The sequence below is a fragment of the Manis pentadactyla genome, chromosome 9, assembly GCF_030020395.1.
Source record: "Manis pentadactyla isolate mManPen7 chromosome 9, mManPen7.hap1, whole genome shotgun sequence".
In the NCBI taxonomy this organism is placed as follows: Eukaryota; Metazoa; Chordata; class Mammalia; order Pholidota; family Manidae; genus Manis; species Manis pentadactyla.
Window position 1 is genome coordinate 74,356,304 of NC_080027.1, and position 15,669 is coordinate 74,371,972.

At 34.3% G+C, this 15,669-nt stretch overlaps 1 protein-coding gene across 1 annotated transcript in view; it reads left to right on the top strand.

Annotated features, from left to right (window-relative positions):
- CAPRIN1 (cell cycle associated protein 1) overlaps positions 1 to 15,327 on the top strand; it is a 36,439-nt gene extending 21,112 nt beyond the window's left edge. The window contains exons 8-19 of the mRNA XM_036891677.2: positions 407 to 459; positions 537 to 623; positions 2,441 to 2,596; positions 2,684 to 2,792; positions 4,460 to 4,521; positions 5,008 to 5,118; positions 5,318 to 5,467; positions 6,369 to 6,519; positions 9,532 to 9,726; positions 10,169 to 10,269; positions 11,003 to 11,066; positions 12,584 to 15,327. Coding sequence (XP_036747572.1) covers positions 407 to 459; positions 537 to 623; positions 2,441 to 2,596; positions 2,684 to 2,792; positions 4,460 to 4,521; positions 5,008 to 5,118; positions 5,318 to 5,467; positions 6,369 to 6,519; positions 9,532 to 9,726; positions 10,169 to 10,269; positions 11,003 to 11,066; positions 12,584 to 12,648 — 1,304 coding nt within the window. The 3' untranslated portion in view covers positions 12,649 to 15,327. The remainder of the gene's footprint in view (positions 1 to 406; positions 460 to 536; positions 624 to 2,440; positions 2,597 to 2,683; positions 2,793 to 4,459; positions 4,522 to 5,007; positions 5,119 to 5,317; positions 5,468 to 6,368; positions 6,520 to 9,531; positions 9,727 to 10,168; positions 10,270 to 11,002; positions 11,067 to 12,583) is intronic.
- Positions 15,328 to 15,669: the final 342 nt, after the last annotated feature.

Sequence of the window (15,669 nt, forward strand, 5' to 3'; positions counted from 1 at the left end):
AGATGTTGGCTATGAGAAGGGAAGATAGCACATTGGTGGAATTTGTGGTTGCAGTCTTCTTTTCCCCTTCTTAACCACTTTTAAAGCTGAGCAGATAAAAATGGAGTGTAAGATTTTAATTTGCATATTGCTTTATATTCTAAGAAGTTTTAACTGCTGTGTTTTACTGGTGTTATACCTGATCCAGAATAACTATTACTGAAACTAAAGTAGTTTATTCTGAACTAAATGATAAAGAAAATTCTGTTGTAAGAGTTACAAAATATAGAAACTTGCTGTTAGTTATAACTTTGTAGATAAATTGAGACAATGTGATGGGAAACTGTTTACTTATTTGGAGTTTAAATGAATTGTTAACTTTAAAGAGATTTCTTACACTCTTTTTTATCATTTTTTAACCTCTTAGAACCTGAACCAGCAGAAGAATACACTGAACAAAGTGAAGTTGAGTCAACAGAGGTATGATTTTTATTTAATGATAGTTTTCCCTTTCTGCCTTTCATACAGAGATCTCAAACATTTACTTTACCTTGCAGTATGTAAACAGACAATTTATGGCAGAAACACAGTTCAGCAGTGGTGAAAAGGAGCAGGTAGATGAGTGGACAGTTGAAACAGTTGAGGTAAGAGTTCTTTTTATTGCAAGATTGGTGTCTTTTGTCTTTAGTTAGTGATTTTTATCTGTCCTAGAACAAATTGTTAGACTTTTGCATAATTAGTAAATTTATTATCATTACAAACTTATTAAACATAACAGGACTGTTAAACATAACAAGACTTATGTTTAAAAGGTAATTTGTTTATCTCTGTAATATTTAAAAGAATCACTGCTTTGCTGATCTGATTAAAAAAACTACAGAGTTGTCTGGGTATAATTTAGGGTTAATCTGTCTGTTAAAGTACATGATTTGTCTGTCTATACTAGGTTGCTCTGTAAAAATCTGGGCTCCCACATGGATAGCCTTCAGAAAGGCCTACCTTCCAGGGGGTACATTGGAATGTCATCTTAGATTCTTCCTTCACCATAATGCTCTAGGCTTACTCTATTGTTTCTTAATTTTGGCCCTCAAGATTACCTTTTTTCAGGTCTGCACCTCTAGTTCAGGGATCCCCTTCATATTTCTCTTCTCTGACTGCCTCAGGCCATTCTGTTCACTTCTGCAGGTTAATTACTGAGTAAAGAACTTGCCCCTTATCTCCAAAAGTTACCTACTTGGGATAAAAATACTGTTCTGTGAAACTCTAGCAATATATTAATGTATTTGTTAGGAATGCAGTTTAGAAGCCTTAGAGGAGGGTTAGAGAAAGTAGATAAAAAAGATGAAAAGAATGATGATTTACGTAAGGGGTATGCAGACTTGTTAGGCCTTGACAAAGTAGAATTGTATATATATTTTTAGGAGAGGCAGATAATAGGTAGGTATTAGCATGGACATGGAGGTAGAAATGGATTATTAGCATATTTGTTTTATTAAATACTAGATTGGAAAGTATGTGCTGGCATAAGTAGGAAAAGGTTGGGAAGTAATATATACAGTGCTTTGTAGTTAGTTAATCTTTGCCCTTTTATTTTTTTGGAGAAAAAAAGCATATTACTATTTTTAGCATTGTCCCAGTATGTTTTGTTCTTAGTATGGTAGGTGGGCCTTTCTAAAGACTATCCAGATAGGACTCTAGGAATTTTTCGAGTAAACTGATAAAGATAATAGACAGTTAGTTGGTCTTGATGATAATAACTCAAGTAGCAATTATCTCACTATTACTTATAAATGAAATAAGGTTATGACTTACCCAGGCTCAGCAGGTATGACTTCCCTCATCTTTTAAAAGCCAGACAGAGTATAAATTTGATATAATGAAAATCAGTGAGATTTCCCACCAGAGTAGAGAATTATTAAAAACAGTAATTTGAAGTTATCAGAGCTTGGAAAAAGCTAGAGTGAGTTTTGGCTTTTGTAAAGCTTTTGTAGCAGTTCAGATGAAGTGGTAGAGCATGATCCTAAGGTATTGGCAGGATGAAATGGTAGGAACTCAAAACTTCATGGTAGTAACCACTAACATTTCTTGAGTGCTGACTATTTATCAGGTACTGAGATAGACATACATTTGATACAGATCTGTAGATTAACTTAATATAGAAAGTGTAACAGTTAAGCAAAACATTATTTTAGGAAGTAAACATGGATACTCTTTTCTTTGGAAGCAGTTTAAGTAAATCTGCAATGCTCCATGGTGACCTGGTGGAATTGAGAACATTATTGAAGAGAGAGCACTGATCAGAATGCTAAATTTGGCATGATTGTGGAGTTTGATTAACTATATTAAAACCTATAATTCTGCTTACAGTATAGATGACATACGTAGTTTGGGGACTTGTCATGATGGTAATGAAGAGCTGTTTCATTCTACCAATCTGCCTGCATCTCTTCTCCCACTTTAGGTAGTAAATTCACTCCAGCAGCAGCCTCAGGCTGCATCTCCTTCAGTCCCAGAGCCCCACTCTTTGACTTCAGTGGCTCAGGCAGATCCGCTTGTGAGAAGACAACGAGTACAGGACCTTATGGCACAAATGCAGGGGCCCTATAATTTCATACAGGTAGATGCAGTTTAGTTAAACATTGTGTAGTAGAAATTTTAATTGTTTACATTATTTAACTTAATTCTATTATATCCTAACTTGTAGGATTCAATGCTGGATTTTGAAAACCAGACACTTGATCCTGCCATTGTTTCTGCACAGCCTATGAATCCAACACAAAACTTGGATATGCCCCAGCTGGTTTGCCCTCCAGGTTAGTAACGGTACATTTTTATGTGAGAAATAAAGTATAGTGCCATTGCTTTTGGGTTTTGTAAAGTTTGTGAACATTAATTTTTTTTTTCTATTTAATGCTTGCTTAACTTTAGAATCTTATGTCTTTTAATTTGGTAAGAAACATAGAAACATTGTTTTTTCCTATAACATAAAGTTACTTGGTTTTAACCTTTTTTGGTGTATAGACTTAAAGAAAAGTACATGCAGATGTACATTTTGAACTGAATACAGCAACACCCAGAGAGAGATTACCTAAACCTTAGAGGCCTCTTGTGTTCCCTTTTGGTCACTAGTTACTCTCTTCCTCCTGACTTGTAACAGTATTTAATAATAAATAGACACGTTTTGCCTATTTTTGTAGTTCAGTGAAATTTTGTTTTGCTTTTTAAAAATCAAAAATAATCTAGGAATAAACACGTAAGAGTTATATTTCTCTGAAGGATGCTTGCAGCTTCTTAGAAGATCTTATGAACATTTTATGACCTATATAAAGAAATGGATGTAACAGTGAAGTGGATAAGGGGATGCTTAAGAGGCAAGGGGAAGAGAGACCAAAAAGCAGTTGAAGTTTTAACTCTTACTAGTCTTATACCATTATTTGAAATAGCAGCACTAAATAAGACTTGGTGCCTGTCTTGGGTAAATGGCCCATCTCTCCATGACCGTTAGTAATTTTGTCATGTTTTTTTTTCCAGAACATGTCAGCTTTAAGGGCACAAAAACTGAACTAAAGAAAATAACATGCTTAATGTTGTATAATCTTAAATGTCATAAAAGGGGTTGCTGAGTAAAAGCATGTTTAATGACATGGTTAATTAGTTCAGTAGGATTTCTCTGAACTAAAGGGAGCTCCTGTCTCTGTCACTTCTCTATGAAGAGTTAGAAAACAGATGAGGGTAGGCCTTCAAGAACAGAATCAAAGTTAGTGGTGTTCATTTTCTGAGCTCTACCAGAAGAAAGTACATTGTTTTCTTGTAAGCTGTGCCAAAATCAGCACATTGCAGCACTTGATATAACCTGGAAAGCTATTTAGGTATTCGGGTAATACTGATTCCATTAGACTCTCCAGTGAAAACAGGTGATTTCTAAATGACTAAAGGTCCTATATTTTTGGTTATCTGTTTAATCATGGTTGGGGAGGGAGTAGAAGGATGGTGGGAGTTGTCAATAATAACCACACTGAGTCTAATATAGGCATATAGGCTTTTTAAAGGCATATTTATTTTTAGTTTTTTTCCTGTGGGAACATTTGAAATTATACTAAAAGTTATTAAAATATTACTGCACATTAGCTAAGGTTTTGAGTAGAGTAATGCTACTTTATAGTTAACTGCTTTAAAAGGCTCTTTTCCATGGGTAACACTGACATTCTTAACTATTCTGCTTTATATATCTTCTAGCATCTTACCTTTGCAAAACACAAAATGAAAGCAACTGAGAGTTGATTAATAATGACTACCAGTAAACCAAAATTTTCACTTGAAAGCCAGAATCCTACCTATACTTCACAATTTTTTTCATGCTCACTAAAAAGTTTATTTAGGATATGGCTGTAGATATTTGTTCAGCAACCAAGTGAAAGGTATTTAGACATCTCTGAAGAAACTTTATTTTGTACTAATATTTTTTTGGTCAATTTTGCAGTTCACTCTGAATCAAGACTTGCTCAACCTAATCAAGTTCCTGTTCAACCAGAAGCTACACAGGTAAGAGTGATGAAAATATTTTTGCAGGTTTATTTGATCAGTTCTTGGGTCTCTTTAATTAGCTTTTATGAAAGTCAGGTAAGAATTTGATCACTGTCCAAGTCTGGCATTGATAGCTATCAGCCTTTATGTTCATGTTTACATTTATTTTTGTTGTGATGACTTAAACATTTTCCTGTTAATTCTTATGTTTAAAACTTCATTGTAATGAAGATGCTTTTAATTTTGAACTGAGTAGAATTTGGGAGGACATATTTTAGATGTCATAATTCTAAAATTTGGTAAGATACTGCCATCTTAGAAGCTTTTGTGGAGGACTTCATAACTGAACTAGGGTTTATTTAGCTTTAAGCTTTAGTAATATATGTATTTTTAGCAGTCGTTAATTTTTTAAGTCTCTTTACCAGGTGTATCTATTTCTTAGTTGTATCTGTATTAGAATTGGTTTATAACAGAAAGCAGCTTTGATTTTTTTACTCTGTGTAGGTTCCTTTGGTTTCATCCACAAGTGAAGGGTATACAGCATCTCAACCCTTGTACCAGCCTTCTCATGCTACAGAGCAACGACCACAAAAGGAACCAATTGACCAGATTCAGGCAAGTTCTGTTACCAAGTCATACAAACTTAATGAAGCACTTATTCATGAATCGGAGAGAGGTTAAATTACCATTAATCTAGTGACTCTTTCTGGACCTAATTAATGCAGTGTAGTATTTTGCTTTCAGTGGTTGAGTTTGTTAATATACATAAGGGTAGTAGATTTGGCTAAAGTGCATCTATTCACTTTGTGTTTAGGCAACAATCTCTTTAAATACAGACCAGACTACAGCATCATCATCCCTTCCTGCTGCATCTCAGCCTCAGGTATTCCAGGCTGGAACAAGCAAACCTTTACACAGCAGTGGGATCAATGTAAATGCAGCTCCATTCCAGTCCATGCAAACGGTAAGCAAATTCATTAAACTAACATTAAATGCCTAGGTGTACTATCATCATGCTAGAGTATCAACAAAAAGTCATTTAACTTTGTGCTTGAGTCTGCCTCTACCCTAACTGTGGGATATATTTAATTGAAAATAAGCTGATTTTTCCTGCTCCAAGCAATAAATTTGGGCCTTAGTGTGCCTGCTTCTTCTTGTTTGTAGTTTCACTCTTGATTTGAAGAACAAGCAAGCAGAAAAGTAGACTAACATACCATCCATAATATAACTCATTACCCAGATTTAGCAGTTTATGCCATATTTTCTTAATCTTTTATGTTAATTATCAAAGTAAATTGCAGACATTATGATTCTTTATCTTGTATCCTGTAAGCATCTCTAAATTGCGAAGTTTCTAGAACATGATAGTGAAAATACTATTAACTGATGGGATACAGTTAAATTGGTGCTCATAGGAAAGTATATAAATACTTAATACTAACTTTTAATTAAAATAGCAGTAAAAATAAAATGAGTAAAATATTCAGTTCATAGAAGTAATTTCTGATACTGTATCAGTGGTTTGTGTCTTTAAAAAAATTTCTTATTTATGGTAGCATTTCAAAGGCTGTGGATTGTGTATCTTAGATTTTTTTTTAGTCCCACTTATATCCTCCTTTAAGTGCTTATGTGATGAATATATATATATATATATATATATATTCTCCCACCACCACCACAATGAAGTGAGAGATTGAGGGATTTTTTTGTATGTGTGTGTGTTTGATGTTTGTGCATTTGAGACTTCTCTGGTGTTCTTTATTTAATATTTGAGGTAAAAACCAGCATTGAAATCTGCTATATTAGAAGTAAGAAACTTATTAGTATAAAGGGATGAACTAATAATCTACTTTATATGCTGACAGGTGTTCAATATGAATGCACCAGTTCCTCCTGTTAATGAACCAGAAACTTTAAAACAGCAAAATCAGTACCAGGCCAGTTATAACCAGAGCTTTTCCAGTCAACCTCACCAAGTAGAACAAACAGAACTTCAGCAAGAACAGCTTCAAACAGGTAGGAAAAGCTAGTGTCCCTTCCATGGGACTAATTGCTTTCTGATGCAGTTATTGACAGTGTTGGAACAGTTTAGACGTTAGAGTGGTGCCCAAGAGTTTTTGCTTCAGTAGTAGACCCTATGAATTTTCCACTGTGGGATCCTAGTTGAGTCCACATTTGTTGTATGTGAATTACATGTGATTTTTTGGAGCCCTTATACCCATTTTCTTTGGTCAGTGAGTTTTCATTATATCCCTGTTTCATGATAGGGTTTTAGTAAAACTAAACTTGTTACTCAAATTATGATCAACTTTACTTTCACTTGGTAATTGATTAAAGCCAGCTGCTATGGTACCTGGCAGCATTTCAGTTATACAAAGTCAAGCAGTAGAGTTGGCTTGGTTGTCATTGTGCTGATTAATTAGTAAAACATCCAGAAATGTCATGGTGGTTGCATTTGGTGAACTAGGTTGAAACCAAATCCCTGTTGACAGGTAGGGTCATAATTTAGTCAGTTGCCATGCCTGTTACAGTAACAATGTAGCTAGAGATAGTTAAGATTTCTGAAGTTTATAAGACATGAAATATCTTCTTTAGGTCTTTGGTTATTTAGTTCTGGGAGTTTAATTGGAATTCCACAAAAACTAGCAAATCCTGTTAAAATCATAGGTATTAATACTTTAATTTTATCAGGCTGGTTTAAATAACTATGAAATTTTCTAATTGTCCAGTTTCTTGAAACACCTGGATCAACATTATAGATTTTTCAGTATTAAATTCTTACATATCCCTGTAGAATTCTGCACCACTAATTAGTAGGGAGATTAAGTCAGCCATAATCTGATGGAAATTTATCAGTTATGCTAAGTATGCTCAGCTTCTGAATGATGAAACTGGGCTTCTTGTTCTCAGGCTCTTATAATTATTTTATTACCATGTACTCATAAATTTGTTGTAAAGCAGGTATATTTGGGGCCTTTAGACATTGTGGTGACATGCTTAACTATTTTGCCACTTTTTTCAGATGTCACGATGTAATTGAAAATAATTATATATCATTTGACTTCATTTTGTGCCTTGTGCCAGTTGATTTCAAACTGTCTAATATTCTACTCAACTTTACTAATTGACTGTGAAGCACTTGAGCCAGATAACCTTTTGTTACCATTTCAAAATATACATTATTTATAAAAATTATCTTTATAACATTAACAGATAGTTTCAATAAAAAAATAAAATGAACCTGTGTACTTTGCCTAATTCAGGTATCTCTTCTCTGGACTATTGCAATTACCTCCTAATTTGTCTCTGTTGACTCTTGTTTCAGCCCAGTCTTGTTCTCTATATGGTAGCCAGAGTGATTATTCTGAAATGTAAATCAGATGTCTCTTCTGTTTGAAGGCTTCCAATGACTTCCCATTACATTTAGAAAAGAAATCGAGGTTCCTTACTTTGATTTATGAGAACCTATATTATCTAGCCCCTGCCCTAATCCTTTTGTGTGTCCTATATTTTCTTTCTAATGTACCAATACCAGCCACAAACACAAAAGTTCTCTCCTCTCTCAGGGCCTGTACACGTTCTTTCCTTTTGCCTGAAACTTTATTCCACTGATGTTTGCATGGATTCTTGATTCCTTTTAGATCTGTGCTTAAATAGCACCTCTTAGAGACCTCCCTTCATCATCCTTTTCAAATTATAGTACACTCACTTTGGTCACTCATTTATCCTATTTCAGTTTTTTTCTTGTCACTTGTTATCTAGCACAACAGATGTTTTTACATGTGTAAATTTTTTATTCACTTGTTAACTTCATGTTAAAACTTCCATATGGGCTAAGACTGGGTTTGGAACTGATAACTTCCTTTGTGTCTAGAACCATGCCTGGCATATTGATGACACTCTGATACTTTTTTAACAAATCAGTATGTCCCATCATCCCAGAAGTTTTGTTCTAATTTGAATTAGTATCTAGTCAGGAACAACATTAAAAAAGGATCTTGCAAGGATTTGGGGCTATTTTTTATGGACTAGAGTTTATGCTTTATAAACACTTAAATATGGAATTCTTATATTTTAAATAAAGATAGCATTTTAATTGTTCTGTGAGTTTATTGCAGTGAGATAGGACCAAGATTAATGAAATTCTTACTGATAAAAAGTGAGCTGAAAATTCAGCTCTTCTCACTACGTGTTACTTGTCCTCAGAATATTTGCTTGCAATTTGAGATTTCAGGAATGTAGTAAAAGAAAATCTGTGTAGAAAGATCACATAATGAACAGTACAGTCAGTCCATTAATACATAGTTCAAAGAGGAGCCATGACCCCTTCACTTCCTGGGCATTCTCTAGCCTTTTCAATGCAAAATAGCATCCTAAGAACTAGTAAATGTATTTGGGAATTATTGAAGATACAGGTGGAGATTTTTCTTGCCCAAACTGGGGTGCGGCCCTTTGGTCTATACCTTCTTCACCTCCCAAAGGTATTATTAACACCATGTTTTTTCTCTCCTGGAAATAATTGGGGTGATATCAGATAGGTACCTCAGTATTGAAGGTTTCTAGAAGTGTCAAGGGAAATTTAAAAGAATAAGAAAGCTTCTATTGAGAAGCTTTATAATGAAAAGAAGTAATTAAATAGTGATTATACTAAATGTTTTGGTATGTAAATCCTTTGAATTTTGTGAGTCTCTTGTGCTTCTCAGAAGGTGTTCATTAATACAGCCTTTCAAATCATTTGAAAGGATAGAACTGTGTTCTGTCACACAATTGTGTGCTTTCAAAAGTTTAGAATTTTTGGAGAATTTTATTCCCCTTAGCTTAATATTTGGGTAGGAGAAAGATAGGGATATCATTAATGGATAGTGTTTCCAAGTGTTAATATGAAGTCTGTTTAGAGACAGAATTCAACTATGAGGAGACTGTGTAAGACACTTCTTAAACCAGAACACATGTGGGAGAACAAATTATAATGAGCTGTGTAACTGAGTACATATGTAGACACACACATATGTATTTTTTTTATTATAGTGGTCGGCACTTATCATGGTTCCCAGGACCAGCCCCATCAAGTTACTGGTAACCACCAGCAGCCTCCCCAGCAAAACACTGGATTCCCACGTAGCAGTCAGCCCTATTACAACAGTCGTGGTGTGTCTCGTGGAGGCTCCCGTGGTGCTAGAGGCTTAATGAATGGATACAGGGGCCCTGCCAATGGATTCAGAGGTATAAAAAAACCAAATCATGTTCTTTTCTGATTTGTAAAAGAGAAATATGTTGTTTGATTTTTGGGAAAGATAGGTATCTGCATTAGCCTTTTGTGTACAGTTAAAAAAATTTTAGTATGTTTTGATATAGTCATTTAATTGACAAAATTGGAAAGTTTCTTTGTATGTGTCCAATACATGTCTTCCACTGTCTTCTAGGGGATAAGTGTTTTCTGTATGTTATCGGGCCTTCAGGGGATCTTTTGTTCTGTTTTTGTGTGTGTGTACATGTGTGTACATTGGATGGGTGAGAATTTCATCCTTAATCACAGACTGGATAGGAAATTAGTTTGAATAACTAGCATGGGTTAACAGTTCTTCAATTCTTCCCTTGCTCAATAGTAAGAAAGTACAAATACCTTGCGAAGATAAGAAAATTCTTTTCTTGTCCTAAATTTTAGGAGGATATGATGGTTACCGCCCTTCGTTCTCTAACACTCCAAACAGTGGTTATACACAGTCTCAGTTCAGTGCTCCCCGGGACTACTCTGGTTATCAGCGGGTAGGTAAAGCTGTTTTAAAATATAAACCTGGCCTAAATACACCAATGAAAGGGACTGATGTAGATGCTTAATGGGTATCTAAGTAACTAATTTGGGGCTAATTTTATAAAATGAAGGATATCTTTGTACAAGATACTTTATTATGGGAAGTGATAGTTTTTGCTTTTCTTAACACTCAATAATAGGTAGTCATTTATTTATAGAGTCTGTTAAAAACAAGGATTTTTAAGAGCAGAGAAATAGGGGGGCTACTCCTTACAGTTGAACTCCTTACAGTTGAAAATGTGCATGTAACTTTTGATCCCTAAAAAGCCTAACTACTGATAGTCTGCTGTTGACCAGAAGCCCTATATATAACAGAAACAGTTGATTAGTATTTTGTATGTTCTATGTATTATATGCTCTATTTTTACAAAAAAAGTAAGGTAGAGGAAAGAAAATGTTCAAGCTGTCACAAATCTCTAAAACCTTTTCCAATATATTTGTTGAAAAAAATCTTTTTTAATGTATCTACACAGTTCAAACCCATGTTGTTCAAGGGTCAACTATTTATTTTACCATATGTTCTTGAAATAATATAAATACAATGATTACAGAATAACTTAAGATATGATATATTGAAATGTCTAAAAGAATAATAATTTTGTGTTTTGTGTTAGACTGTAAGAATAGACATAGGTAGGCACTAAAAGAATACTTTTTCTGTCTAATACTAACTAGCTTGTCTTTTAGGATGGATATCAGCAGAATTTCAAGCGAGGCTCTGGGCAGAGTGGACCACGGGGAGCCCCACGAGGTAATATTTTGTGGTGGTGATCCTAGCTCATAAGTGGAGCTTCTGTTCTGGCCTTGGAAGAGCTGTTCCATAGTCTGCATGTAGGTTACATGTTAGGAATACATTATCATTTCTAGAATTGTTGCTAGGGATTAAATGAAATGCTCTGTTTCTAAAATTTATTCTTGAACCCAAATTTAATTTTTTGACTTTCCCTGTTACTATATAAACTGTCTTGAAAACTAGAACATTTCTTCTCAGAAAAAGTGTTTTTCCAACTGCAAATTATTTTTCAGGTCCTAAAACCTGCTAAATGTTTTTAGGAAGCACTTACTGAAACATTTTTGTAAGACATTTTTGGAATGAGATTGAACATTTATATAGATTTATTATTCCTTTCATTTTTGAAACCTGCATATTATATTTTAGGGCCAGAAACCCTTTAATGGCCAGATGAGCCATAGTTAAATTTAGAGAACCATTTAGAAATGATAAGTAGTTGTAGAATTTTCAATGCCTTTTGGACCACTATTAGTGACATAAAATACCAAATTACTTCTGACTTTTAAACAAAACCTCCAAAATACTGACTTACTGAACTAAAAAATTACAGGTTTAAGAGTTTTTGGTTTTGTGTGTTATAGAAAAACTACTTCCTTATTTGGGCAGGAAGTCAACCTATGTAACAAGTAGAGGTAGTATTTCATGTGATCTGAAGTTCTAAATGGTTCTCTGATTTGAGGGAAGTTAAATCTAATAGGTTTCCTATAGATATTGGCCATAACATGTATAAAGTGTATATTGAGGAATTACAAAGTACTTTTGAGTTCAATGCTATTAGATACTGGCCAGCAAAAAGGTGCATTTTTTTTTTTTTAATTAATGGATCACTTGGGGCTTACTGACTTGAAGTATCAAAGGATATTTGCATGTGAATGTGGGTTATGTTCTTCTCACCTGTAGCATATCCTATGAAAGTTGAGTTGACTGGTAGCTAAAAATCTGTTTTAACAGCATGTAAAAAGTTATTTTATGTGTTACAAGTCATACAATTTTGAATGTTATGTAGTTTCTTTTTAATAGTTTAGGTAATAAGGTCTGTTTATCATTCTGGTGCTTTTATTAATTTTGATAGTATGATGTTATTTACTACTGAAATGTAAGTTAGAGTGTACACTAGAATGTAAGCTCCATGAGAGCAGGTACCTTGTCTGTCTTCATTGCTGTATCTATTTCCAACGCCTGATGACAGTGCCTGGCACATAGGAGGCACTCAATAAATACTTGTTGAATGAATGAATGAATGAGTACTGGTGGAATACTCCATTAGCTCTACTCTTCTTTTAGCTAGAAAACATGGGCAAATTTGCACATGACAACTTCCAGGACAGGTGAAACTTGAACACTGAAGAATTGACTTCTTAAACCTAATAATGTGACAAGCTGCCCACATACTTCTTGACATCAGATAAAAATCTGCTTGAAGGCAAAACAAATAATATTTGAAAGAAAAACCAAATGCCATTTTTGTCTTCTAGGTCGTGGAGGGCCCCCAAGACCCAACAGAGGGATGCCGCAAATGAACACTCAGCAAGTGAATTAATCTGATTCACAGGATTATGTTTAAACGCCAAAAACACACTGGCCAGTGTACCATAATATGTTACCAGAAGAGTTATTATCTATTTGTTCTCCCTTTCAGGAAACTTACTGTAAAGGGACTGTTTTCATCCCATAAAGACAGGACTACAGTTGTCAGCTTTATATTACCTGGATATGGAAGGAAACTATTTTTACTCTGCATGTTCTGTCCTAAGCGTCATCTTGAGCCTTGCACATGATACTCAGATTCATCACCCTTGCTTAGGAGTAAAACATAATATACTTTATGGGGTGATAATATCTCCAAAGTTGAAGTGGCTTGAAAAAATGAAAGATTGACTTTTGACATTGGATAAAATCTACAAATCAGCCCTAGAGTTACTCAGTGGTAATTGACAAAAACTAAAATATTTCCCTTCAAAGGAAGATGGAAGAAGTGGAGTGTGGTTTAGCAGAACAACTGCATTTCAAAGCTTTTCCAGTTAAATTGGAGCACTGACCATTTAGATGCATACTGAATGCATGGGCCCTTAAACATAAAAGGCTGGCTCCCAGCTTTGACAGCACTATTCATCCTTTGGCCAAATGACTGTGGTTAAAACACATGTAAATTGCTTTTTAACAGCTGATACTGTATAAGACAAAGCCAAAATACAAAATTAGGCTTTGATTGGCACTTTTTGAAAAATATGCAACAAATAAGGGATGTAATCTGGATAGCTGCTTCTGTACTTAATGTGAAGTATTTAGATACCTTTTTGAACACTTAACAGTTTTTTCGACAATGACTTTTGTAAGGATTGGTACTATATATATCATTCCTTATGACGTACATTGTCTGTCACTAATTCTTGGATCTTGTATTGTCACCTAAATTGGTATAGGTACTGATGAAAATCTCTAATGGATATTCATAACACTCTTGGTCACATGTTTTTCCTGTAGCCTGAAGGTTTTTAAAAGAAAAAGATATCAAATGCCTGCTGCTACCACCCTTTTAAATTGCTATCTTTTGAAAAGCACCAGTATGTGTTTTAGATTGATTTCCCTATTTTAGGGACATGACAGTCAGTAGTTTTCAGTTTCTGATGGTATAAGTAAAACAAAATAAAACATGTTTATAAAAGTTGTATCTTGAAACACTGGTGTTCAACAGCTAGCAGCTTATGTGATTAACCCCATGCAATGTTAGTATTACAAACTTTATTCAGCAGCTATTATTACTGTAGTACTTGCACTTACCTTCTGTCTAACCCTAATTGAATTACCTTTTTCACATGGAGGCATTTATATTCAAAGTGGTGATTCCTTCCTGAACAAGCATAGGGAGAGTCACAAGTTTGATGGAGATGGACAGTTGAGTAATTTATATACAATGTTGGAATTTGTGCTAGCAGTTTGAGCACTAGTTCTGTGTGCCTATAGACTTAATGCTGCTTGTCATCCCACTTTGATTTCATGGAGAAGTAATCCCACCTATTAAGCAAAGGCTACTAAGATAATGGTATTTTCTGTGCAGAAAGTGAATTCTGTTTTTAGATTTTAGCTAAGGAATTTTTCCAGTAGGTGCTCAGCTACTTAAAAAAAAAATGACAAAACTATTCTCAAACATTCATCCTTAGACAACTGGATTTTTTGCTGGTTTTGTAACATACTAAAATGGATAGGTTGTTGAACATTCCACATTCAAAAAGTTTTGTAGGGTGGTGGGGAAGGGGGGATCTTCAATGTTTATTTTAAAATAAAGTAAGTTCTTGACTTTTCTCCTGTGTGGTTGTGGTACATCATATTGGAAGGGTTATGTTTACTTTTCCAAATGAGTATTTCTTTTGCACCTCCCCTTGTGTGCTTTAAATGATATCTGCCTGGGATGTACCACAACCATATGTTAGCTGTATTTTAGAGGGAATAGATAAAATATTTGTGGTTCTCTGGGTAATCTCTAGATGTGTTTGCTTACAATCCTATATATACATAAAACTAAATTTGCTATCTGTAGAAAATAATTTCATGGCATTTAAAATTGAAGTAAATAAGTTCTTTATAAGGTGGTCTTTATGAATTAGTTCAGAGATGGGATGAGGGAGAAATGCCTTATAGGTTTTTAAATTTCTGTGCATTAGTGCAGATATGAATCTGTAAAGGTGTTAGTAGTTTACTTCTATGTATGTTTTTAAAAGAATTGTTCTTTTTAAAAACTTTTTTTTTTGGCATTCTACCACCACAGACTAAATGTAAAGCTTTTATGTCTCAATTCAGACTATATTTTTTAAAGGAGTGCCTCATTATGGGGCAGAGAACTTTTTAAAAAGTCCCATTAAGATCTGAGTCTTGGTACTAAGTGTTCTGTATAATATGTGAATACTTACCCTACCTGCACAAGGCCTTTTTGTTTGGTCAAATACATATTTTAGCAGAGTAGCAAGAAAACGATTTTCACATGTCACTATAGCTTCCTGGTATAGTAAGACACCATATATAAAGTACTTTTGTAAATGTACAATATCAGTCATCTCACATGGATAATGAGATTACCTTTTAAAGCTTTAAGGTAGAATGTCATTGATGATCTTGATTAGGGCAGTGTTATTTCCAGATCCTAATATCCTTAAAGAATATAGAAGTTTTTTTCTGATCATTGTATCTATGTTAATATTAAAACAAATATCCTTTAAACATTTTTAATTAGTTAGCTTCTGCAGTTCTTTTATCTCCTGTATATGCAACTTTTATGTGGGAGACTTTTCTACTATAGGAGATAGGAGAATGTGTGTTTATTCTCAGAAGCCTTAATAGCCAAGGTGTTCTGCTGACAACCAATCATAAAGTGTAGAGGCAGTTGAGTAGTTGGCCTTCTAAGTGAGGGAATTTGTATTGTTCATTATATTTTCAATACCTAATTAGGGAGAATGGGATACAGGTAAGCACTGAGTTCAAATATTCTTCATTTCATCTTGAAGCTCCTGAATCCCCATCCACTTGAGTTCTTATTAAGCCCTCTAAGTTTTGACTGTAAATTATA